This window comes from Antechinus flavipes, chromosome X, assembly GCF_016432865.1.
Source record: "Antechinus flavipes isolate AdamAnt ecotype Samford, QLD, Australia chromosome X, AdamAnt_v2, whole genome shotgun sequence".
Classification (NCBI taxonomy): domain Eukaryota; kingdom Metazoa; phylum Chordata; class Mammalia; order Dasyuromorphia; family Dasyuridae; genus Antechinus; species Antechinus flavipes.
This window is the reverse complement of record NC_067404.1, coordinates 44,912,152-44,939,268: the sequence shown is the minus strand read 5'-3', so window position 1 is coordinate 44,939,268 and position 27,117 is coordinate 44,912,152. Positions and strand designations below refer to the sequence as shown.

Below are 27,117 nucleotides of genomic sequence, written 5' to 3'. Positions count from 1 at the left end.
AAATATTTTGCAAGCCTTAAAAAGTGCTCTAGGAATAACAGGAAGCTGTTAATATCATTGTTGTTATTTCAGGCTCTTCCAGGTCCTACTCCAAAGGACACTTTGGGTCCTGCCAAACTGGCTCCCTTGCTGCTTGTCTTAGAGAATATTTTTCTGTACTGAGACTGGAGCCAGAAGACCCAGATTCAAGGCTCAGTTCTCCTATTTCACTAGCTGGGAGACCCTGAGCAAGTAACACCTCTCTGAGACTCAGTCTCCTCCTTTACCTAATGGGGCAAGCGGTACTTTCCATACCCACTTCCTAGAGTTCTTGTGACACAAGTATACGCTCTTATTCTGCCCCATCAAGTGTGCCACATCCCAGACACATGTGCCTACTTACTGTGCCCCATATACACTGCAATTTCCTCCCTCTGTGCTTTTGCCCAGATCTTTCAAGCTTGTTCCCCACCCCAACCCCCCACCCCTGCCCCGACCCCCCGCTGCTGGTGCTTTATTTTGGGTGTACACTATACTCCACTTATCTGTGAATATGTTGCATCCTCCCAGTAGAACTAAACTCCCAGAGGGCAGTAGGTGCTTGCTGACCGACTAATAGTCCTCTCTGGAGAAGTTGAGCCATTTGCCCAGAGGCCCTCACTGCTTCTCTCTGCCATAGACAAAGGGGATAAACCCAGGAAGCAGAGCAGAGGAGGAAAGTCGGGGAAGACAAACTCCCATTGACAGGAAAGGAGCAAATCCAAGGGCCAAATTTCAATTTTTCCCAAGTTTCCTCAGAAGGATCATTCAAACTACAGAAAAAAGGACCAAAACTGAAGGCTTTGTTGTTGCCTTCTTTTTTTCCAAAGCAAGAAGAGGCTCAGATGGCAAACACGACTGCCACAATGTCCCATGAGGCAGTGGGAGATGGAAGCAGCAGCTTCTAGACAGATTAGCAAGCGCTGAAAGAAAAGCATCCGAGCATCCTGGGTAAAAACACAACGCTGCAATGTCTCCATTATCCTGATTGCGGGCAGCCAAACCCAAGCACGGAGCTGCCAGTGCCTTCCCAGAAACCATCATCCAACCTGACTGATCTATGCAAATGAATCTCCCTTGGTCAGGCACCAGTCTTTTGAGTCCAAGAGACTAAAATCCCAGAGGGTCGGAGATCCTAAGCTTCTAGGGCCCTCTAAGATCATTTATCCCATCTCTTGTTTCTACAGAAATGGAAAATGAGGCCCAAGGAAGGAAAGGCAGCTGTCTGAGGCTATATACAGCAAGAGCCTAGATGGAGAGTTAGGACCATCTAGTCATCTAGCTGTAACATTTGGTCTAACTCCTTTATTTGACAGATGAGGAAACTGAGGCTGAAGTCCGGAAGAGACTTGTCTGAGGTCAGCCAGATAGTAAATGGCAGATCTTCTGGTTCTAAGTACATTGCTCTAGCCACTGTATCATACTGCCTCTAGCAATATGAACCAAACCGGGAGCCCCTGACCGAGGCTGTGTGACAAGAAGAAAGGAGTCTCTAGACCCATCTCTGTGAGGGACCAGCCATGTGGTCTGGGGCCAATGCTCTCTGTAGCTATGTGACCATCTCCTCTCTAAGACTCAGTTTCCCTTTCAACGATTAGGGGAGGCCAGCACTATGACTATCAGTCCCAGTTTAGAGACAGAAAACTGAGGCCCGGAGAGATGAAGGGATTTGCCCGGGATCATGTGGTTAGTGAGAGACACAAGCTTTGTACCCGGGCTTTCCTCCCTCCCAGTCCAGCACTCTTTTCACTGCCCCAGCAGCTTCAATGTTTGTACAAGGCAATGGCCACACCCAAGAAATCACAAGACTTCCGAGTATGGACAAAAAACAATTATTAACTCTTATGTAGCAAACCCCTTTGTCCAAAAGTCGGTCTTTTTAATATCTATTCAAAGGCAATTATAATCGTTCTGCGCCCAACCGTCGGGCCTGATCAACCAGAGGCTGGTCCGAGTCAGACGGTTAATAGTCAACGAACATTTCCTGTGTGCCCAGCAACATGCTAAGTGCGGGGGGGGGGGACGCTCACGGCATGGAAAGAACTTGGTATGTGTAACAGAGAATGAAGAGATGGAAGGCAATCTCAAAGGGGAAGGCACTAGCAGTTGGGGGCCTGGGAAGGGCCTTCTGGAGAAGGCGAGTCTTAAAGGAAGCTAGGGAAGCAAAGAGCCTGGAGTGAAGAATGGGAGCATCTCATAAATGACAGGTTCGGGAGTGGGGCAGTCAATGCAAATGCAAGGAGTCAGGAGATTGACTGTAGATTATGAGGATCAGCAAGTAGGAGTCAAGTCAACAAGCCTTTATTAATCTCCTATGGGGTGCCAAGTAGGAGTCAAGTCAACAAGCATTTATTAAGCTCCTACTAGGTACTAGGCACTGTGCCCAAGGATGAAGAGAAAAAGAAAGAAAAAAAAGTCCTTGTACTCAAGGTTCTTACAATCTAATAGGAGAGGATAGGAAACATATAAACATCTATGTACAAACATCACATATATAGCATAAGTTGTAGTCTACGGACTTCATGTTGGGAAGGAGACTTGACTCAACCGTAAGCAGGCAGCATGGCATCCTGGCCAGGGAGTCACACCTTTGCCATGAAAGTGTGACCCTTCATCTCTCAGGGCTGTGGAGGCTACTCCGGAGCCTGAAAATGACACTATTGGAAGGGGTTCCCTCATCCGGGACTTCCTTTAACAATAAGCTTCTAAGTCCAGTCCGGATCTCAATTCCTCCCCTCGTTGCCTTTTAAAAACACCATCTGGCTTCCTTCTGCCCATGGGCGGAGAAAAAGTAGGCAAGCTTAGTGTGGAGGAGAAAGGAGCCTCAGGCTCAGCAGGAACAGCTTCAGGAACAACCATCACTGCCTCTCTTTCCAGAAGCTTATAGAGCGACTTCTTCATAAGTCATAAAATAAACAACATTCCAAATGGCTATCCTCATTTAAACAGCCCATGATGGGGCTCAGAGAGGGCCACTGACTTGCCCACAGTCACACGGCTAAGTGTTGGAGCTGGGCCTCAAAGTCACGTTGCCTGAATCCCACACCAAGCGTCTTCCGCCCCATCTCACTGCTTTATCAGAGTTAGTCTGGCAAGGGTTTCTGGGGGCCCTGGCCTATCCCCATCCCCCCCCCAAGTTTAGACAGCTGTCATGTGGTACATTAACATATTCATAAGGCACCCGCTGCCACTTGGACATATTAATTGCTGGCGTCTGATAGTAGCAAGAAGACTTGTCATGCGCTCTGCTAAGGAGTCAGACCCCTGACAGCCCAAAGCCTGCTCTGATGCAAGGATGGGGTAACTGAGGAAGCACCTGATAGGGAGTCTCCTCCATGGCTCTCACTTGGCTAGGGGGCTCCCCTCAGGCCTTCCCTCCCACAGCCCCGGGGCCTGTGCTATAGCCCAGCCTGGGCTCAGCTGCTGGGGGGGGGGGTGAAGGGGGGACTGGGTTCTGTGCAGCAGAGGAGCAAACCAAAGGTTAATCAAAGACACACGTGTTCTCTGCCCAAACAGATCCAAGACACACATAGAACAGGGCTTAACCACAGAGCAAACACACAGAAATTGGATGATTCCCCTGAATTCAAAGAGCAAAATGTTCTGCCTAGCCTCCCTTCCCAATTCTCCCCTGCCCTTTGCAGACACCAGCGTGCCCTCCCCCCGAGGCTGCCCTTTGGGCCTCCACTTCCAGCAAAGAGCTGTGTTACTGAGGGGGGAGACAAAAAGTCCCCCTCCTACCAGAGAAATATTAAGCAGAAGCAGGTGTGCCCCAGGCTGTGTGGGGACCTAGAGAGATGCACAAGACTAGAAGGCTGCTCCCCACTTGCCCTGCCCTGCCCTCCGTGGCTCACCACCTTAGACTGGACTTTATGCAAGTCGTTAGCTGGGCTCCGGGCCTGTACCTCCAAGGGCTACCAGGCATCCCTATAGTCATCTCAAACCCGAGATGGCCAAAATAAGACTTATTACCTTGCACTTAAACCCCTTCCCATTTTCTGCCAAGGACACCATTGTTTCCAAGTTGCCCAGCTCTAAAATTTTGTTATCATCCCTGACTACTCGCTCTCCCCCAACCCATCCAATCAGCTACAAACCTTGTCATTTCCCTTGCCCCTGCTCTTAGCCATCACTCTGAGTCAAGTGCTCCCACCCCTTTCCAGGACCACTGGGCGTGGGTCTCCCGATGGGCCTTCCCTCCATCCTCCACACAGATGCCAGAGTGATTTGTTTAAAACCCAGGCCCGATTATGTCAACACCTTGTCAGTAAACTCCAGTGGCTTCCTTTTACTTCTGGGATAAAAGGAAACTGTTGGCCATTTCAAGTCCTTCACGACCTTCCTCTGATCTACCTTTATACTTGTTCTCTTCACACACTCTATGGGCCAAACCCACCTTCTCCCTGGTCCTCTCCTGCCGTTCTGTGGCCAATCTCCAGGACTCTCCATGGACCTCCAGCTCTCCCTCCCCCCAAACCTACCCATCCTATCCATGGCCAAGTCTTGATATTTTTCCCTTCACAACAGCTCAGGGATACGTTCGGACCCCTATTACCTCTCACCTGGACTCCAGAAATAGTCTTCTAATGGGCGTCCCTGCCTCAAGTCTCTCCCCACTCCAAGGCAATCTCCACTGTGTTGCCAAAGAGATTTGTCTAAAGTGCAGCCCTGGCCCCGACCCAAGCTTGCCTCCGGGAGCAAAGATCAAGTCCTCCATTTGGCACTTATACTTGTTTCCAGTCTGGCCCCCTCTCACGGCTCCCATGGTTCCCTCGGAGCCAGTTCCGCTGGCCTCTCCCTAGTTCTCCAGATCCAACACTCACATCCAGGTTCCATATCTTTGTCCTGGAGGCCACCACCCACACCTGCAATATTCTCCGTCCTCGCCTCTGCCCCCTGGCTCCTCTAGCTTCCTTCAAGACTCATGTCAAATCTCACCTTGGCAGACCTTACCTCATCTCCCTGCCTTCCCCTTACAGACCATCACCTTCTGCTTGGAAGGTGTCACATGTGCACATAAGTAGCTAGCTATTTACACGCCTCCCTCATCTGGATGTAAGCTCCTTGACAGCAGGGGAGATTTTAAACAAACAACAGCCGACATTTATATGGCCCTTTTAGGTTTGTAAAGCACTTAACAAATCTTATCTCACTTGACCTTGCCAACAACCCACAAAGGTAGGTACTATTATTATCCCCACTTTACAGATAAGAAAACTGAAGTGGGCAGTGAAATGACTTATCCAGGGACACAAAGCTTACCAAAAGTTTGAACCTAGGTCCATCAAATTTGAATCTAGCTCTCCCCAACTCCAGCCTTTTCTGCCTTTTTTTTTGGGGGGCATCCTTAATGTTAGCACAGAATTTAATAAAAGGCCTGTTGACTACATGATTGATGACAATGGAAGCGGCGGAACTGTGCAAAGAAAGAGAGATTGGGCCCGAATCAAAAAAGTCCTTGAACGCCAAGCTCAAGAGTTTAGACTCTGTCCTAGGAGTAACAAGGATTATTAGCCTGTGGCTAACAAAGGTTTCGAAAGACAAAGTGACAGCCTTAATCATAAAATGGTAGAGCTTGGGAGTCATCTGGTTCAACCCCCTCATTTTACTAATGAGAAAACTATAGCCCAGGGAGAGAATAACTTGTCCCAGCTGGTCAGTGGGGGCCGGGCCTGGAGCTGGGGAGCTTCAGCACGAAGGCCCGTGCTTGAGAAATGTTTGTTAAGGAAAATGTTTGGCAACACAACCTATCAAGATCCACACACTTGCACAAATAATTCTACCCTTCAAATTACTCTAGTCCTCTTAGTGATTTCATGGGCCTCTATTTTCTTTACGTATGTGTGTGTGTGTGTGTGTGTATGTGTGCATAAGTGTACATACGTATACACAGATATATATGATATATATAAAATACACACATCTAGAAGACATACATTCCCTTATTTATTTCACCGGACTGCATGTATTCTTATTTATTTTCTATTTTAATATATATTTATATATTTTCTTATTTATTTCATATGCCTGTGTGTATATTTTTATTATCTATTTTATATAAATGTTTATATTTTATGTAGAAAGATATTTGTATTTATTATACATTTACATTTATAAGGAGTTTTATATTTTACATTCTCTATATTTACGCAGTTTCTTATTTATATATAGCCTGTGTGTATTCGTTTGGGAATTTCCAGTCCTGAATCCAGCCTCCAAACATGACACCCATCACAATTGCTCAGGGTCTGCTTCCTTCCCCTCAGTCCCCACACCTAGCACCCAAAGGGAGCTGACCAACACTGGGCTTTCACGGAAGCCTTGATGACACAGTGAGCAGTAAACATCTTCCCTATCCTGTCTGTGGAAACATGAACCTTGCCAGGGACGGCTCCTGGTTGGGGTTTGGGAGCTAGCTTTTGGCTATGTAATGTACAAAGTAGTTAAGAAGAGATAAAGTTGTTCTTTGTGGCCCACAAGGAAAAGAAGAAAGCTGAATGGGAGAAAAAGCTGGACCAGGGTCCCTGCTAATCGCTCTGCCCCTTACATGAAGTTTGAAGCTTCCCCAAAGATACTTTCCATTAGAAGGCAGGGTTTTGGCTGAAGGATATTGAGGCTGTCTCCCATGATGACGTGGGTACCTAAAACCTTCAGCATTCAGTCTTCAGACTGCCTTCTAATTTCCACTCTCCAAGGGCCCAACAAAAGAAAGACATAGCAGGAGATCAAAGGGCCCCCTATCTGATTCAGTATTTATTAATCACCTATATAGTTCTCAATCTCCCATTGAAAGGGTTTTTGGAGGCCTTCTAATCTGCCCTAGACTTGAACAAGAACCCTTTCTCCCACAAGTGCCAGGCCCTGGGGATTCAAAGGTGGAACAGCTCCTACTCTCAAGGAGTTTACACTCTCATAAGCCTCTTATTATACAGGGATCTGCACACAGGGCAAAAGAGGCTCTTGGGAAACTTGCCGACTGCCCCAAAAGGAAGGAAATAAGTGGCAAGAAGCAAAAGAGCACTCAGGGGGACCTTCTGCTCCCCTCCTCACCTTCCCCAGTAAGCTTATTTCCCCTAAGCTCTCCATGTAGTTTTCCTCTTTACTTCCTCATTACTTCCAAGTCATTCCATTTGATCTGCAAAGGGCCTCCCAATATGCCACCATGCTTCTACTGCAGGATCAAAGATTGAGGGGGAGAAGGCTCCCCAGAAATAAGTCCTGAGCACATCAATTTATAGAGAAGTGACTTTCCAAGATCATACAAAGGCAGAATTTGAACCAGATCCTCTGCCTTTTCACCACAATGCAGTGCTTCCACATGAGGGGGTTTTTCCCCTTGGTTGTTAAAACCCCTACACCTCTACCTCCATCACCCACATATAAGTAAATAAAGGAAGGAGCAGAAGTTCCCATTTCTGACAGAAAAACTCGGAAACCAGCAGCCAGAATGGGAATAGAAATTCCCAGGCATCTGATCAGCAGCTGCTCTTGCACAGTTAATGTTTAGAATGGCCTGATGGAGAAAGACAAAGTGGAGGTGAGGGCTGGAGGGGGATGTGGGTTCAGCCTAGTCTGTTGTGATCTTCTAAACTGCCCCACCAGTAAACACTTCATTTCTTTTTTTAATACATATAAATCTAATAGCCTGGCCCAGCTGGAGGAAGATTTAAGAGCCATCACATTGGGCTGAGGGTTCTGCCAAATCTCTGCGGCAAGAGACAGACAGAAACCCTGAAAAAGCTGACACTGTCATAACTCTGGCCCAAACAGGGCCCAGCGGCGGGCAAGGCAGGGCCCCTGCTCCCAAAATGTAGGGAAACAGTAACAGATAAGTCACTTCCTGCCAAACTCCGCAGCTGGGGGCTCCTTGCTGCCTCCATACAGGCAAATCACTGAAAACTTCACGCACTCTACAGTTGGCCAAAGTCTCCGGATAGGACTGGCCTGTCTGTTAAGGGTGTAGTCTGTGATAGAGTGGCAGTGGTGCATGTTGTTTTTCCTCTGGTCAGGGAAAGGGGTAAAGATAATAATATCCCTACAACTCTTCTCACATTTAGAGAGAGAAACAGACAGACAGAGTAAGACAAAGAGAGACACAGAGATGGAGAGACAGACAGAAAGCAGAGGGAGGGGAGGGGGGGAGAGAGGGAGGCAAGAGAAAGGAGAGAGAGACAGAGACAGAGAGACAGAAGGTGGTAGGGAGGAAGGCAGCACAGTATAGCAGAAAGCACTGGGTTTTGTAGTCACATGAATCCCGATTGCTGCTTAACTATCTGTGACTAAAAACTCATTTGGGGTCTCAGTTTCCTCCTCTGTAAAAGGAAATCAACGACATATTCACCACTACCTTATGGAGTATTATAAGGAGAGTAGTTTGTAAAACATAAATACTTCTAGGGTCTTCAATGCTCTTTAATGATTGAATGTTTATTTGGTCAGAGGTCACTAATGGAGGGCCCCAGAGACCTGCACCTGATCTTGGGCCCTTTGGCCTTTTCATCAATGATTTAAAGGCATAAATGACAAGCTCATCGAAACCGTATCTGTGCTCAATCTTCTCCCATCTCTGCTCTCAATTCTCTGGCATCTTCCACCTCAAGACCTGCAGCAGCCTTCTCAACTCAAAGACCTCCCCAGGCCCTGCTATTTCAGAAAGTTCTCAGATCATCCCCATTCACTTCTATCCCAACACTCTTCCTGACCCTGCAATGTTTCCTTAACTATTTCTCTCTCCCTCTCTCTGTATTGTCAGATGGAAATGAGAAGGTCCTGGGTGCGGCTGAGATTGGGAGGTGCTGTCTGGTCTCAGAGGGCAGAAGAAGTAACACAGACAGCCCGGCACTGCAAAGAGGCCTCCACTGGCTGGATGATGGGATTTTGTAATAGGGATGGTACCTTCACGGATGTAGGCAGCACTACCTGGCTAGGACGTGCCTTGCACTCCTCCCGTTCTCTGATCTCGTAACATGTGACTCGGCAGTCTGGCTACTTCCTCCCCTAGCCTAGCCCTTAATACTATCACTGTGCATAAGATAGCCGTTCGGCGACACTGCGGTCGCAAACTGGATCGCTCCACACACAACCTGGTGATGAGATTCTCCAAACTTTAGTCTGGCCAGGCCTCAGTGGCCAACACATAGTCCCATCAACTGGCCCCTACTCAAAGTCATTTCAAGTTGGGAGGAGCCTCCAGAGTTTGTACACCTGGCAAATTCTTAAAGAGCCCAGGGTCACCTCCATGCCGAGATGAGGCGTCAGAACATGACTTTGGTGGAGCATCCACCATAAAGTGACAAGATTTGACAATGTGTTACATCTGTGTGGTGAATTAGAATGAGGACTTCCCATGGATTCAAGTTTCTCTATGCAGCTAATTCTCTAATCTGTCTAGACAAAAGGATCTCACTACCCCCTTCTCACTCTTAAAAAGAGCTTTTCTCTACGTGAGCTTTATGCACTGACATTTATCATATTTAAAATTAAAACGAGAATTATTATTAAGGTTATTTTTGACCCTAAGGACCTCCCCAAAGGATCTTGGGGACTTCTGGGCTACTCAGGTCTCACTCAGAATTGCTGATCCAGCCCATACCTGTCTGCTGAGCTCCAGTTCCATAGCACCAACTGTCTATTGGACATCTTGAACCGGATGTCCCAAAGGCATCTTAAACTCTTGTCCAAAACAGAAATCACTACCTTTCCCCCCAAATCCTTCCCTCATTATGTCCAAAGAGCTATCAAAATGTGCATATCCTTTGCTCCAACAGTGTCTTTACTGGGCCTGTATCCCAAAGAGATCATGAAAAAGGGGAAAGAACCCACACGTGTAAAAATGTTGTAGCAGCCCTTTTTTTGTAAGTCGCAAGGAACTGAGTTTCCAGTTTTCAAACTGAGTAGATGCCCCTCAGTTGGGGAATGGCTGAGTAAGTTATGGTACATGAATGTTATGGAATATTATTGTTCTATAAGAAATGACCAGCAGGAGGATTACAGAGAGGCCCGAAGAGACTTATATGAACTGAGTGAAGTGAGTAGAACCAAGAAAATATTGTATACAGCAACAAGAGGATTATGTGATGATGAACTCTGATGGATGTGATTCTTTTCAACAATGAGTTGACTCGGGTAACTTTCAATGATCTTGTGATGGGGAGAACCATCTGCACCCAGAGAGAGGACTGTGGAGACTGAGTGTAGATCATAACATAGCATTTTCACTTTTTTGTTGTTGTTTGCTTTTTGTTTTCTTTCTCACTTCTTTTCCTTTTTGATCTGATTTTTCTTGTACAGCATGATAGTTGTGAAAGAATGTATAGAAGAATTGCACATGTTTAACATATATTGGATTATTTGCTGTCTAAGGGAGGGGGTGGGAGGAAGAGAGGGAGAAAAAAATTTGGAACATAAGGTTTTGCGAGGGCGAATGTTGAAAACTATCTACACATATATTTTATAAATAAAACAAAAAACAAAAATCCTTCCTTCTCCCAAAGTTCTTTATTACTTTTGAGGACAGCACCATCTTTCTCATCACTTGGGCTCAGAAACTGAGAGTCATCCTAGAATCCTTATTATCACTCACTCCACATATCCAATCTGTTGCCAGATCTTCTCTTAACTCCCTTCACAACATCACATCTACACCTGGGAGTGTGCTGGCAAAATAGTTAACAACCAGCTCTCTGAGGAGGGAAAAAGACCAGGTTTCATCTGCATTATTAACATTTTGTCCACTACTTTTTAAAGCCTAGACAATTAGCAATACAATCAATCACTCCTGACCTGAAGCTTTCACAGAGTTCCGAGTAGTAAATGCTCACTCTGAACTTTTAAGGAGCAGGCTCCAGCACACCCCTGGGTGACTTCTCTCCCCATTCACACAGTTTCTTCTTACCTCAAGCTTTAATTATTTCAATAGCCTGCAGATTAGTCTCTCTCCATATTAGTCTGTCTTCTAGTCATATGACAGAGGGATCTTCCTAAAGCATTGATCTGATTATGTCAACCCCCACAACCTCAACCTTAGTCAATAAACTCCAATGGCTCCCTATGACCTCCAGGATTAAATATAAAATCCTCTGCTTTACTTTGATAGCCTTCCTTACTTTTCCAGGCTTCTTAAGGCTCTGGTCTCTTTTATGGCCTCCCTCTCAGAGAAACTGGTACTGTTTTTCTAAAAATCCAGCTGTCTTTAGTGGGGTCTTTACACCGACTGTTCCTCTGGTACAGAATATCTTCACCTCTGCTTCCTGGCTTCACTAGCTTCCTTCAAAGGTCAGCTCAGATCCCACATTTTGTAGGAGGCCTTTCCTAACTCCACCACTGCCAGAGCTTTTTCTGAGATTGCTCCTTTTCCTCTTGGAGATATCTTGGGTGTACAAAGTCATTTGCATGTTGTCTCCCTCATTGGAAGGCGAGATCCTCAAGAGAAGGGATTGCTTTTTGACTCTCTTTGTATCCCCATTGCTTGGCACTGGGCCTGACACTCCATAAATGGTTGTTGGTGAGGATGTCAATTAAAAAATAAGATACCTGAAGAAGATAAATGACATCCTCAACAATGACAGCTAAGTTGAACGGAAGGGAGGGCTTTAAGGGAAAATGATCACGTGTTCTTAATTGGACATGTTGAGTTGGAAATGCGTGCAAGTCATTCAATGGGAAATGTCTAATGGACATTGGGGATAGAGTTGCATTGAAGCTAAGGAGGGGGACTAGCCATGGATAGAAAGATCTGAGAATCATCTGCATAGAGACAGTCTCATGGTTAGCATTTCTTGGGACAGTACAGGTGTACTTGGGCCTTGTCACAAATCTTATAGGTCATGACTATTCTGTGGGGCACAGAACCAGAATTCAGAGGAAGAGTACAATATCCGTTAGTGACAAGGAACAGGGATTGTGAACATGTGAGAGATGGCCCTGGGAAATAAGGGGAGATAATAATAATAATTCTTTAGTCAACCTTTGCCAGAGGGTGAGATCATTCCAAGCTGCAAAAGATTATTATGCCAAACTCAGGGCACAGCCTTTTTGATGGGCCTAAACTCTGGGGAGATAGAGAATCTCCAAAATATTTGGACAGTCTTCACAACCTACCCTTTAGGTAGGTACTGCTATTATCTCTATTTTGCAGATGAGGAAATTAAAGTAAACAGAGGTTAAATGCCCAGGGTGTCACAACTTGTTTCTGAGGCCATATTTGAACTTGGATCTTCCCGACTCCAGATGTACCACTCTACCCACTGCACTACCTGGGTACTACTAAAGGTTCAGGAAATAGCCTTAAGGGTTGCCACAGATAATGGATACGGCATGGATGAAAATTCAGCAAAGGCAACGGAAAAACAATCAGGAAGAGAGAACCAAGAGTAATATAAAAAAGACAGGAGCAGAGTATTCAGGATGAGATGATTAAGTGTGTCAAATGAGTGTCATGCTACAGAGGGGTCAAGAAGCATAAGGACTGAGAAAAGACCATTCAATTGGTCAATTAAGAGATCATCAGTACCAGTGGAGAGTAGCTGCAGTTGACTGATAAGGTCAGAAGTCAGATTTTAGAGGAATTGTGGATATAGAAGAGAGTAAAAAGAAAGGAAGTGGAAGCACGGACTATATATAGTTGTTTCCTCCCCTCTCCCAAGACATCATCGTGGAAGTGACAGCCAGTACACTTGATAATGGAGTCAGGATCCAAAAGGATCTCAGTAGGCTAGAAATAACATTGTTCTAAATCTAATGAGATGATTTTGGGGAGCTTGGACCAGACCTGTGATTTCACTGGTGTGAGGAAATACCCTCTACCAAAGCAACTTGGCACCTACTCTAACTCCTAGTCCTAGAGAGTCACCAGGAGCTCTGGCCCCGAGAGGTTAAACAAATTACCCAGTGTCAGGAAGTCAATATATGTCAGAGGTAAGACCTAGGCCAAGATCTTACTGGCTCTGATGCCAACTCTCTATCGACTGTTACTTTTCAAGATGAAATTTAATAGAGATAAATGTCAAGTCTTACACTTGAGTTCAAAATTTCAACTTTAAAAATATAAAATAAAGGTAGAAGAGCTTCAAAGGAGTTCATCGAAAAAAAGCTCTAGGGATTTTAGTTGACTATCAACTCAATATGAGTCAACCATATGATTTGACTGTTCAGTCATCAGTAGTACCTCACTCTGTGATCCCTTGAACCGCACTGTCCAATGGGGTTTTCTTGGTGAAGATACTGGAGTGGTTTATTATTTCCTTAAATCAGAGGCTAAATGATTTGCTCAGTGGCGTACAGCTAGGAAGACGCTGAGGCTGGATTTGAACTCCAGTCTTGACTCCCGCCCACTGATCTATCCACTGAGCCACCCAGCTGCCTCCTACAACCATATGATACAGCAGCCCAAAAAGCTAAAACAATGTTAGACTCCATCTAGAGATCCTCAAGATTCTCCTCGAGGGCAGGGATTATCCTTTGACTTTGTATCCCTGGCACTTAACACAATTGGTCTGGTTGTATGTACTCTCAGCCCCGACCAAATGATATCTAGAGTACTGTGCACAGTTCTAGCACCACATTTTAGGAAAGACATTGGTAACTTGGAAGTTTCCAATGGAAGGAGATCAAGAAGGGATCATGTGGGGCAACTAGGTGGCGCAGTAGATAGAGCACCAGCCCTGAAGTCAGGAGGACCCGAGTTCAAATCTAGCCTCAGTCACTTAACACGTCCTAGCCAGGGGACCCTGGGCAGAGGAGAGCAAGGGATCTCTGCAAGAAATGTCATGGAGGTAGACATGACTAAACTGGACTGATTGGAAATGGAGTGTGTGGGACGTTGAGGAATTGAGGACGACACCTAGGATTTGAACCTTGGAAACTGGCAGAGAATAGGGTTGGATGCCAGAGTCATCTGCATACAGATTATAATGAGAGCACCAAGTACAGTAATCTCAAAAAGTGGTGGATTTTCAGGTCAAGCTGGTTGTCTGCTTGCTAGGGACATTATCAAGGGGTGTCCTCTTCAAAAACAAATAAATTTCTGTGATTTCATGAAAAATGAGTACATTTATAAAGGGAAATCTACTCTCTGCAGTTGTGATCCTGTATGTAGTGTGTTATAATGCCACAAATACAGTATAGGTTCACTCTATAGTCTATAAATAGGGTTACCAGTTGAATTTAACCAAGGTTATCCCTAAGGAGAGACTGGCAGAAAAATATATCTATGTGACACTAAAAAATAAATTAACCCACAACATTAGTTCCCAAGAGATACATTCAATTCTGTCACAGATTTCTGTAGCTTCTCAGCTAAATCCCTTTCCCAGAGAATTGAAAAACACAACAGCACACAGCTCTGTTCCAGTTCTGATCCGTGAAGTGCTAGGTACACGACACCCTATGTTGTTTGAAGAGTTAATTTTGGTAGTGTTTTTTCTTAGTTCAACAGGAACCAAGACTCAACAAAAATCCTCTATGTATATCCTTGATCCCGCTTCCTCACAACCTGCAGACTTCTCTCTCTAACATTCTCCCTGTCTCTCTCTAACCTTCCAACTCTCCCTGCTTAATTTCTTTCATGGCTACCTAGAGAAATGTCTATATCTCTCCCCTGTCCTTCGAACAAACCCTCACTTGATCTGAATAGTTCCACTAGATATCATCCTATATTTCTCCTGCCCCACTCTATTAAAACTCTTTGAGAAGGCTGTTTAAACAAGGCACTCCCATTTCCTTTCTTCTCCCTCACCTCTAAAGCCTCTGTAATCAAGCTTCTGAAACTCAACATTCCACAGAGGCTGCTCTTTCCAGAGTCAACAACAATCTCTTCATTGCCAAAGCTAACGGTCTTTTCTTCACCCTCATCCTTCCTGATCTCTCTGCAGCCCATAACACATTGATCACCTTCTTCCCATGGGTACTCTCTTTTCTCAAAGCTTTTATGATGGCACCTTCCCCCACCTGTCTGACTGCTCCTTGGCAGTTTCCTCTGCTGAATCTTTGTCCAACTCTTACTAAATGGGGATGTCCCCCAAAGCTCTGTCCTAAGCCTTCTTATCCTTCTATATACCGAGGTAGGTCATCAAACTGTAACCCACTACCTCTTTCTGTACAGCCCGAGAGCTGAGTGACAAACCACTCTTACAAAAACAAGCATGGGGACAGATTTGGCTTAAAAGTGATAGTTTGCCCATCCCTCATCTATACCACCTCCTTAGGTAATATCATTCCTTCTCATGAGTTCAACTATCATCTCCGGACTTCCCATGGATTCAAGTATCTCTATGAAGCTAATTCTCTAACCTGTCTAGACAAAAGGATCTCACTACCCCCTTCTCACTCTTAAAAAAGCCTTTTTCTCCGTGAGCTTTATGCACTGACATTTATCATATTTGAAATTAAAATGAGAATTATTATTATTAAAGTTATCTAGTTCAGATTTTTGCTGGGATAGGTATTTGAGTGCCAGGGGGTCTGGCTCTGATCATAAAGCCCTCTTGGCAAGAGATCCAGAGCTCATTCTCTTTCCCCGCCAAACACAACCATCTTCCTGACTTTCCAATTTTTAGTAAGGGCACTACTATCCTTCTAGTCATGCAGGTTCCAAACCTCACCTCCATTCTCCATCCTTCAGTCTCTCCTACCACACCTAGCCCATCACATGCCGAGTCTTGCCAATTCTATGGCCCACTATCTCTCACATCTACTTCCTGCTCCCCACTCATGAAGGCCCCAGGGCCTTCAGTGCCTCTCACTGGCTAAGTACTACAAAAGCCTTCTAAATGATCCTCTACCTCCCATCTCTCCCCTCATCTTCTACCCCACTGCAAGTGATATTACTAAAACACAGGTCTGCCTATCTCACTCCACAGCTCTGTAAACTATAATGGTCCCCTTGTATGTGCCAAAATGTTTGTAGCAGCCCTGTTTGTAGTGGCTAGAAACTGGAAAATGAATGGATGCCCATCAATTGGAGAATGGCTGGGTAAATTGTGGTATATGAATGTTATGGAATATTATTGCTCTGTAAGGAATGACCAGCAGGATGAATACAGAGAGGCTTGGAGAGACCTACATGGACTGATGCTAAGTGAGATGAGCAGAACCAGGAGATCATTATACACTTCGACAATGATATTGTGTGAGGATGTATTCTGATGGAAGTGGATTTCTCTGACAAAGAGACTTAACTGAGTTTCATTGGAGAAATGATGGGCAGAAACAGCTACACCCAAAGAAGGAATACTGGGAAATGAATGTGAACTATTTGCATTTTTGATTTTCTTCCCGAGTTATTTTTACCTTCTGAATCCAATTCTCCCTGTGCAACAAGAGAACTGTTCGGTTCTGCAAATATGTATTGTATCTAGGATATACTGCAACATGTTTAGCATATATAGGACTGCTTGCCATCCTGGGGGGGGGAGGAGGGAGGGAGGGGAAAAAACGAAACATAAGTGATTGCAAGGGATAATGTCGTGTAGAAATTATCCTGGCATGGATTCTGTCAATGCGAAGTTATTATTAAATAAAATTAAAAAAAAAAACAAACTATAATGGTCCCCTAAGACCACAAAGGTGAAAGACAAACTTTTATGTTTGACACTTAAAGCCCTTTCCAACATGGGTCCAAGCCACCTTCACAGCGTCAGTAATACACACACACACACACACACACACACACACATATATATAATACATATGCTATATACTATACATAATACAATACATATGCTATATATAATACATATGCTATATATAATACATATATATATATATACATACACACACACACACACACACACACATATATATATATATATACACATATAAAACTTCCCTTCAAGTCCATTATGGTTCAGTCAAGGTGGCCTTCCTCAAAAAACATTCTGGCTTCCATTTCCATGTCATTGCACAGGCTACTACTGCTTACACAATACTTTTCCAGATTCCAGTCTCCCCCCAGTACCAATGTCTCCTTCCTGAAGTGACCTTGGATTGATTTAAACAAATTTCCATATTTGTCATATTGTACAAGAAGAATCACACCAAAAGGGGAAAAAAACACATGAAAGAAAAAGCAAACAAGCAAAAAGAACGTGAAAATACTATACTTCAATCCACATTCAGTCTCCATAGTTCTCTCTCTGGCTGTGACTGACATTTTCCATCCCAAGGCTATTGGAATTGTCTTGGATCACTACGTTTCTGAGAAGAGCCAAGTCTATCATAGTTGATCATCATGTAATCTTGCTAGTATTAAGTACAATGTTCTCCTGGTTCTGCTCACTTCACTCAGCATCAGTTCATATAAGTCTTTCTAGGCTTTTCTGAAATCAGTCTGCTCATCTGCACAATGATATTCCATTACATTCATATACCATGACTTATTCAGTCATTCTGCAATTTATGGGCACTTGGATTGATTTTGTATAGAATTAAATGTGCACCAAACAAAACCAATGCAACCAAGATTATAAGGAAAGCACAAAGCTGGGAAATAATCATTATAACAAGTGTCTCGGATAAAGACATCGTTTCTCAAATATATAGAGAACTGAGTAAAATGTATAAGACTATAACCCATTCCCCAATTGGTAAATGGTCAAGGTATATGAACAGGCACTTTTTATATGAAGAAATCAGTCATCTGTAGGCATATGAAGAGCTCTAAATCACTTTTGATTAGAGAAATACAAATTAAAACAATTTCGAGTACTAATTCATACCTCCCAGATTGGCTAAGATAACAAAAATAGAAAATGATAAATGTTGGAAGGAATGTGGGAAAACTGGAACATTAATACATAGTTGGTGGAGTTGTGAATTGATTCAACTATTCTGGGGAGTAATCTGGAACTATGCCCAAAGGGCTATAAAACTGTGTACACCCTTTGACCCAACAATACCACTACTAAGTCTGTATCACAAAGAAATCGCTCACAAAAGAAAATGCTATCCACATCCAGATAAAAAACTGATGGATTCTAAATGCAGATTAAAGCATACTTTTCCCACTTATTTTATTCTTTTTCATGTTTTTTTTCTTTTGATTTGTTTCTTCTTTCCAACTGTGACCAATATGAAAATATGTTTTATATGATAGCACATGTAGAACCTATATCAAATTGTATACCATTTTAGGAAGATGGGAGGGAGGAAAAAAACTCAAAATCTTATAAAAATGAATGCTAAAAATTGTCTTGACAATTGAGAATTGAGAAAAAATAAAATAATATTTAAATATTTATTATTATAATAAATAATATTTATAATACTTTGATAATAATAATATTTTTAAATAATAATGTTATGTGCACAGGCTGTCAACACAGACAGAACCTAAGTTTGGAAACTTTTTTTTGGGGGGGGGGCGGGTAATCTTTGTGTCTGTTCTTTATATCTAGCATACTGCCTGGCTCACAGTAAGCACTTAATAAATGCTTGTTAAGTGGCACACACAAGTTTGGTCACTACACAACCAACTCTCCTTGCTGTTGGTCTCCTTCACATTTGTACATAATCCCATTTCCTTTCAGTCTTTCGACTGTCCCACCAGGGGCACTAATGATATCTCATTTTGCAGAGGAGGAAACTGAGGCTCAGAGAGGTCATGGTAACCCAGTGAGGACTTGAATCCATGTTGCCTGCTTTCTAGTACAATGATCTTCCCTCTGCCACAACGCCTCCTGGGAATTCTGTTTTCAAGGAAGTGATAGTCAATTGGGAATGAGAGAATACTTAATACACTAATAATCATGATTTGATTATTATTATGGAACAGAGGAGAGGTCCCAACAAAGAAGGATCATGGATTGCAAGTTAGAACATGTCTAAGGTTCCTTCTAATCCAATCCTCTCTTTTTACAATGGAAGAGACTGAGGCTCAAGGAGATTAAGTGACTTCCCCAAAGTTACACAAGTACTAAGGGGAAGCATCCAGACTTGAACCCAGTCATCTGACTGCAAATCCAGGACTTTCTGCCCTGCAAGGAGGCATGGAGAATCCAGCACCTGCTGGGCCTTGAAAGATGGACAGGATTTGCATATGGAAAAACAATCATGTTGAGGGGGGGGAATTCAAAACATCTGGGATGTGGCCCATCTAATATGCCAGATTTTTTAGATCAAAATGAGTTTGTCTTTAACATAGCTGCATCCCAATTCAAGTAGCAGAACCAGTAAGATCCTCTCCCTCTTGTTCTCCCTCTCCCTTCCCTTTGCCACAACATGAAGCCCAGAACAAACGAGAAGAATGCTACTATAATACACAGGTGTAACAAGCTACTGCAGTTTCAGAAAAAAAAACACATTTGGGTTGTCAAAAAGAGCATTAACATCATAACATACAAACATGGCTATTAACAGTATCCTAGTACCATAAAAAAGGACACAGTATCCTCAAGTCATTCTGGGAACAGAGGACAACTTGTGGAGGACACAGTTGGAGTAGGGGGAGGGTTTAGGATGCAACTCTGCATCAAGGGAAGTAATAGAAAATAATTTTGAGAGGATAGACTCAGGCCACACTATGAAAACTTAAGATTCCAGCCTGAGGAATTTGAATTTTGTTCCAGAAGCTACAGGAAACCAATCAAAGATTTTGATGGGGGGAAAGGGGTGACCTGATCATACTTGTACCTTAGGAAAGCTATAGGGAAGGTAGGTTGGAGCGGGAACAGACTTGGGGTAATAGTGGTGAGAGCTAACACAAGTCAATCGTAGAAGGATTGCAGTGAAAGTGTGTGTGTGTGGGGGGGGGTTAACATGTGATAGAAGTAGAATCTCCAAGAAAAATTTTGTAACTCACAAAATATGGAGTGTGAGGGTTGATTTCCAGGTGATTCCAAGGTTATCAACTTGGTGCCCAATAGCAAGCATGATTATGTCCTCAATAGAAACAGAGAAATTTTGGGGGGGGGGACACAGGAAAGAGGGAAACTAAATAATGAATTCTGTTTTAAGCATGGTGAATTTGAGGTACCTGTGGGGTTTCTTGGTAATACAGGGCTGCGGTTCAGGAAGAAATGGACATAAAGATGTAAGAATTATCTGCATAGAAATAATTGAACCCACGGGAGCTTATGCAAACACCAAGTAAGGGGGAATATAGAGAAGCAAGGAAAGCCCACAACAATGCTTTGACAAATTTCTCAAATTGTTGGATGGAAAGTAGATAATGGTTCAGAAAAGAAGACTGAGAAAGAAGTTAGAGGTGTAGGGGAAAAACAAAGAGATAGCAATGATGCAATCCAAAGAAAAACAAAGTATTGGGAGAAGGACCTAGAAAGAGTCATTGGATTTACCAGTTAAGATATAGTTGATAACCATGGAGAGAGCACTTTCAATAGAATTGTAGGGTCACAAGCCAGATCGCTAGTGGATGAGAAGCGAATAATAGGACGCAAGAAGCAAAGAGTGTAGATGAATATTACTAAGCATGAACAGGGATCAGCAGAACAGGGATTCATAGAATTTGGGAGCAGAAAGAGTCCTCGGTGGCCATTTAGTGCAACCCATTAGAATATATTTGGCCTAGTCAACCATAGAGTCAAGGGTCAGGGCTTTGAACAGAAGCAAATGAGGCTAGGGCAAAGGTGATGCCCTGGAAGAAGGAATAAATGGAGCAGATGGCTCAGTGTATACAAAGAATAGGTTTAGGACTAGGAGAAGTGAGACAGAGGGAGGAATAGGAGGAGCAAAGGGTATGGTCACTGAACAGAATTTCAGAATTCAGAATAATGGAGGTAATTGAGCTATGGGGTGAGTGATGGTGAGATCTAAGGTTACAAGGTCCATCCCTGCAAATGTTGAAGTGGAGTGAGAATGCAGGTCACGAGATACGGGGCATGTTAAGAGTGTCTGAGAGAAAACAAATGCAAATATTGACTTTCCAGAGTAGGAGAGCGAGGAGTTGAAGTGAGAAGGAAAACGAAGCCAGATACTGAATAGAGGAAAAACAAAGGAGGTAGAGCAGCCTGCAGTCTGTTCCATAAGTATAGATTGCAGAATGACAGGGACAGAAGACAGGTTTGAAGTGGCAGTAAAGAAACAAACCAAAAAAAGTAAGTTTATATCTAGTGTATGGTGGGAGCTGGGTTTCCCTGAGCACAAGATGGAAAGAAGGGAGAGAGGAAAAGACCAAGGGTGAAGAGGATTGTTTTGGGGATGGATAGAACTTGAGGAAGCACAATGGATAAAAAGTATGAGAACTGCGGCACTAGACTCAGGAGCTTCACATTCCAGGTCCAAGACAAATCAACCAACTGTGTGACTTTGGGCAACTTTGGTGGTTTCTCTGGGCGCCACTTGCCCCCACGGTCTCTGAGGACCTTCCAGCAGTTATGTTCTGGGCTTCCGACACGTGGTGTGTGTGGGGAGGGGGGAGCGGGAGGGAAGTACTAGAGGCTGCCCCCGCCTCCTTGTAGGCGCACGTGGGCAAAGGAGGGAGGGGCAGTGTAGAACAACGTCCCCTCCCCTCACCTCCCTCGGCGCGAAAAGGGGGCGGAGCAAGAGGAGCGGGGAAAAGTCCGGAAGCCCCTCCCACCTGGCCCCAAAGGTCCCGAGTCCCTCCCTCAGTCCCCGGACTGACCTCCAGCGCTCCGGCCTTCGAACAGATAGCCCTTGTACATCTGCGGCGACAAGGGTAGGCCCGACAGTTGGTGGGCGGCCTGCGGCCCCGACGTTCTGACCCCGCCGGCGGCCGCCCGAAGCCCCGGGCTCGGTTCGAGCCACTCTAGATTCCGTTGCTCGGCCCCGGCTCCGGCCGTTACCGCCGCCTCCCCGGGCCCGCTAGCCGCTTCCGCGTCTGCCATTGGCCGCTGGTCACTAGGGAAGCCGAGGCTCTTCGCTACCGCCCCCTGGGAAGTGTAGTTCTCCGGGGCGCGAGAGGCAGAACTTTGCGAGCACTCCGGACTGCAGATTGGTGGAGAAGCATCTACTACTAAGCAGGGAGGATTTCGGGAGATGAAGTCGGCCCCACGTTCGGGAATCCTGTCCCTATTCCACTTCCCTTCGGAGAGACCAGAGGGTCAGAAGACGTTCTGGGTATTGTAGTTTCAGCTCTCATTTCCTAGTAAACAGAGACCGTGTGTCTGGTTTCTTGGAAAGAGCGGGAATAATGATTCACATTTGACAAAGAAGAACACAGAGGCTTTCTTCCTTCCCCCCCTCACAGCAAACGTGTGTATCCCAGCTCTGCCATTTACTACCTGCCTAATCCTGGGCAAACCGCTTCCCTTCTCAGCCTCAGTTTCCTCAAATGTCAAATAAGGGGGTGGATTGAGCTATTTCGCCATGTCTCTTGTCTCGGACTCCTCTACTACACTCAGTCACCATCTCAGTTCAGGTAGGTCCTCGTCGCCTCTGGCTTTTGCCACAGCTGCCTAAATAGTCTCTCCCCAACCCCAGTCCATTCTAATCAGATGCGAAATAATTTTCTTTAAAGGGAAATCTGACCAGGTGATTCTCTTACCCAATCAACTCTGTGGCTTCCAGTTGCCTCTAGGACAAAGTATAAACTCTTCTGTTAAACTATTATAACCCCTCCCGGGCACTCTGGAATCCATCCAAATTGACCTCTGGGTTGGATACTCTTTCTCACTTCTGCCTTTCCACTGGCAGTCTGCCAAGCCTGGAATGAACTCGCTCTTTTTTCCCACACCTCTCTTCCTTTAAGACCGAACTCAAACCCCACCTTCTGCTTGAGGAAGAACAAAAGACTTTTCTGAAACCCCTCAATTGCGGGTGCTCTCCCGCCCAGCTGTGTTTCATTTAACCATTTCAGTTCCTTATCTCCCAACGTGAAGACCGATGAAAAAAAACTTTCCCAACACTGCTATTTCTTCCAGCCTTTCCACGTGCTCTTCTGCCTTTTTTTTTTTTTTCTGTCTGTCCTTTGTTCCTCTCCCAGAAACTTAACCCTAATCTTGTTATGCGTTCTAGTGGAGATCATACAGCCTTTGGAAATCCTTCGAGACGTTTCCCCCTTTCTCCTCTCCTTTCTGAACTTTTGGCACTCTCTCTACCTTCCAGTCAAAGCGGCCTCCAAAATGTTGGCCCATAAAATACCTTCCATTTCCCAAGTATGCCTTTGCCCCATGCCAGGAGACTCCTCTCTACTAGCCTCTGCCTTTTAACAAAAATCCTTCCTGATGCCCACCAGTTGCTATTCCTCCCTCCCACCTGTCCTTGGAAAGCATCATAGAATTTACAGCATGAAGGGGCCTCAGAGCTCATATCTCGTTTAACCCTTTCATTTTACAAAAGGAGAAACTGAGGCCCAGAGAGGTGAAGGGACTTTTCCAAATTCACATAGGTAGTAGGTGATTGAGTACATAATAAAGGTTTGTAATGAACAAATGTGTCACATGGGGGACTTGAATCCAGGTCTTCTAACTCCTGAGACCAATCATTTTCCGAAGTCAAAATCACATTTTGTTTACTTCAATTTACACCTCTCTGGAACAAACATACATTCAGCCAGATAAATTATGGACAGAAGGGGAAACGGAAGCCACCGAGAGGAGGAAATTTGTCCACTTGATTCCACACTGTCAGCTAAAAGCAACATCAGTATTCAAAACCAAATACTTGGTCCCATGTTCAGGGCTCTTGCCGTGATGTTGCACAGCCTCAGCTTTCCCTTATGTCAGCTATGGTTTACTGGTCTCCAGCTGACCTCGACGGACTCTGAGCCAGCATACTGGGTGAATCCTTTAGAGTAAGCTTATGGGAGGACACGGATGCAGATGGAATCAACATTTAGAACTCGAAAGGACTTCCGAAGCCATTTAATCCAACATTTCATGTATATATACATGAGGACTTCAAGCTCATTGGCAAGCGGCCAAGATCACCCAGATGATTCTGACAATAGCAGAACCGAGGTCTGAACCTAATGCCTGGGCTTCAGAAGTCACATAGAGGGGCCAGAATGAGAAGGAAATACCTACAATGCCCATATTGAGGAGATCACACACGCCTTGGCACATTGTAGATGTGAACAAAATAACTTGCTTGGAGAGGGAGGAAGGAATGAGGAGATATGTTTTTCTAAAAAGGTAAGAAAGCTATTCACCTGACAACTTCAAAATGCGTTTATTTGTTCATGAAATGAGCACCCTGTGGCAGGCCTTAAACTGGACTCTGGGCAGGACGGAAAGAAAGTGTAAGTAAACTTTTTTCTATGTTTCTAGTACAAACTCAGAAAGCCCTCAGGAACTACGTTCTCTGAGGTCTGTTTGATTGGTAGGCATAATTACAGAAGCCTGGAAACTCACGTCAAGTAGTGTGTCTTGTCCAAATCATATGGCTAGTAAGTGTCCACTATCTGAGGTGAAATTGGAACTCAGGTTCTCCTGACTCTGGGGCTAATGTTCTAACCACTGTATGACCCCTCTTCTTTTTCTTTTAAAAATTATTTATTATAAAGAATAGTTCTGTGTGGAAGGAAGATTATTTTTACAATTAATTACAATTTAAAAATTGTATTACAGTGTTAAAAGTTAGCCAGAGTAGATTAAAAATAAACCTAGCCATTTTGTTTTCATTCTCCCTCTCCCTCCCTCCCTCCCTCTCCTTCCCTCCCTTTCCCTCTCTTTCTCCCTCTCCTCTCCCCCTCCCTCTCCTCTCCCCTCCTTATCCTCTCCTCTTCTCCCTTCTTCTCTCCTCCTCTCCTCTCCTCTCCTCTCCCCTCCCCTCCTTATCCTCTCCTCTCCTCCCCTCTTCTCCCTTCTTCTCCCCACCTCTCCTCTCCTCTCTCTTCTTCCTCTCCTCTCTCTCTCTCTCTCTCCTCTCTCTCTCTCTCTCTCTCTCTTCATCTTAGTCCTTCTCTCTATATACTCTCTTAGATATTCCTGATTTATTCCCAGCTCAACTCTTATCTCTTTGCTGATGCCCCTCCCCCCCCCAGATATGGATCATTTTCTCATAGCCTCCTTTTCCTTTTCCCTTTCTAGAACCAGAGCTTCTCTCTTACTGCTAATGACTTCTCCTTTCATCTAGAACCTGAAAAGTTCTGAGCTATATTAAGCTTTTCCCTCCATGCAACAATGAGGTTCTTGACTTACCGTCCACTGGACTCCAGACAGGGGAAAATATCACATCTTTATTTTCATTAGCCTCTAATTAAAATCTAGCATTTCTTGCAAATATTTAAATGCAGTAATTTAAAATATTTTGAATTATTTAAAAACTCTGAGAAGGGGCCCATTGAGGAGAAGCTTCATCAGAAGGCTCCATGATACAGATGAAGTTCAAAACTTTTGTCCCACAGTCAGCTCTCCCGAATTTGGGCAGATTTTGTGCTATCCACTTACGCCTTGGTCAGTGATCAGGTTTCAGTGGATGGCTTGGTTAGAATTTTGTCTGGGGCTGGGTTAAAGGGCTCACACCATCTCAGGTTAGAGTTCAGTGGCGGACAGGGGTTAAAGATTGAATGTGATTAAGAGTTTTGGCAATCTGATCAGAAGGGGCCCTTCCCCTGTGAGAAGAAAGGGAGCACAGGGATAAAAAAATCAGCCAGAAGGACTGATGGATGAATCTCTGTACCATCACTGAGCAACAAAGGAATTTGCTCAATCTCTGGGTCCTTTCTTCTTCAGGATGATTGGGATCTTCTAAGTTGACTAAGGTCTGCTTCTCCAAAGTTGATCCTAATCCTCTTTGTCCTCCTCTGTGAGCTTGTGAGTACATGCGCATGTGTGTGCATGTACACACACATACACACACACACACACACACACACACGAGCCCCCCTCCCAAAGTACTTCTAAGCTTTTAAAGCCTGTTTTGTGTTTAATCTATCCAAATTTATGCTCATAAACCCCCATTCCCCTCCAAATTTCTTTCTGAAAAGAACAAGCCATTTTGCTGTCAATTATTACCAATTATGTGACATCACTTTGGTAGTGGTGAAAATGGGATAATTTGCCAAGAATAGAAAAGTGGGGTATGATCAGGAAAATGCATTAACAGCAAACACTCTCAATGCGCATGGCCCAAACCAAATCAGTAACCCCCCTCCCACTGCTGGGGATGGAAAATGTGAGAATGGCCCCTTGGCCCAGAGAGCAGGACATGGTAGATTAATAATTTGCCCCTTGGATTACAAGAAACAGCCTTGAATTTTAATGCTTGGATCGTCAAGCTTTTTGTCTCATGGGTCACTGAGAACTCAGGAATCTGTTGCTTCGTGGATGAGCACAATCTCCAGAGAGTAGAATAGTGCGCCATGGAGTCAGGCCCAAGTCAGGCAGAACTCATGCCTGAATGGTAGCTGTTCCCTCTGTTATGCAGTGTTACAGAAGGAGAGGGAGAAACCCTTACTTTCAACAAACTGGGCCAAGATGAGCCATATGCACAGGGGAAGTGGCCCCCTGGGGCCATTATCTCTCCCCTCCTCTCATCTTCTTCCCAGCATTCCTTCTGGAAGAGAAAAAAAAAGAAAAGGAAAAAAAAAACCTCCCACCTTAGAAACATCCCCACAAGCATGCATAGCCTCCTGGGACAGGCAGAATGTCTTTGCTACCAAAGACACGTGGGATGCTAACAGACAGGAGAAGCTGCTTACAGTGTGTGAAGGCTCCAGTTAAGCCACTCAGGCCAGGGCTCCCCTGAGTCTCAATCTTCTCTTCTGTAAAATGGAACCAGGGAATTGGGGATTTTGTTTGGTTTTCTTTTTCTTTCTTTCATTTCAGGAAAAGGAGGGGCTTGAGTTGAGATTACCAAAAATGGAAAAAGAAGGTCATTGAAGCATTTTAATCAATGCATAGAAGAGAACAGAACAGAGATCAGTCAGTCACAGAGAAGAGCAAGACAGGTTTGAAACTAACATGTTGAATACTAGAAAAGCAAACTGTACTTAAATAGAAATTCACAGCTTCTTAATCACTGCTTTTTACTCCATTTAACTAGGTGGTGCAATGGATAGCACACCAGGCCCTGTGTCACGAAGACCTGAGTTCAAATGCCACCTCTGATACTTGCTAGCTGTATGACTCTGAGTGAGTCACTTAACCTTTGTCTACCTCAGTTTCTTCAACTGTAAAGTGGAGGTGTTAACAGCACCTACCTCCCATGAGAGAATACTTATAAAAGTGCTTAGCACAGTAC

General features: G+C 44.4%; 1 protein-coding gene across 4 annotated transcripts in view; it reads right to left on the bottom strand.

Moving 5' to 3' along the window:
• ENOX2 (ecto-NOX disulfide-thiol exchanger 2) overlaps positions 1–22,370 on the bottom strand; it is a 305,006-nt gene extending 282,636 nt beyond the window's left edge. For 2 of the 4 annotated variants that reach the window (XM_051969238.1, XM_051969240.1), the window contains exon 1: positions 21,596–22,370. In XM_051969238.1, the coding sequence (XP_051825198.1) occupies positions 21,596–21,818 (223 nt within the window). In that variant the 5' untranslated portion in view covers positions 21,819–22,370. The remainder of the gene's footprint in view (positions 1–21,595) is intronic. The other 2 variants (XM_051969239.1, XM_051969243.1) reach the window with 1 other exon arrangement.
• Positions 22,371–27,117: the final 4,747 nt, after the last annotated feature.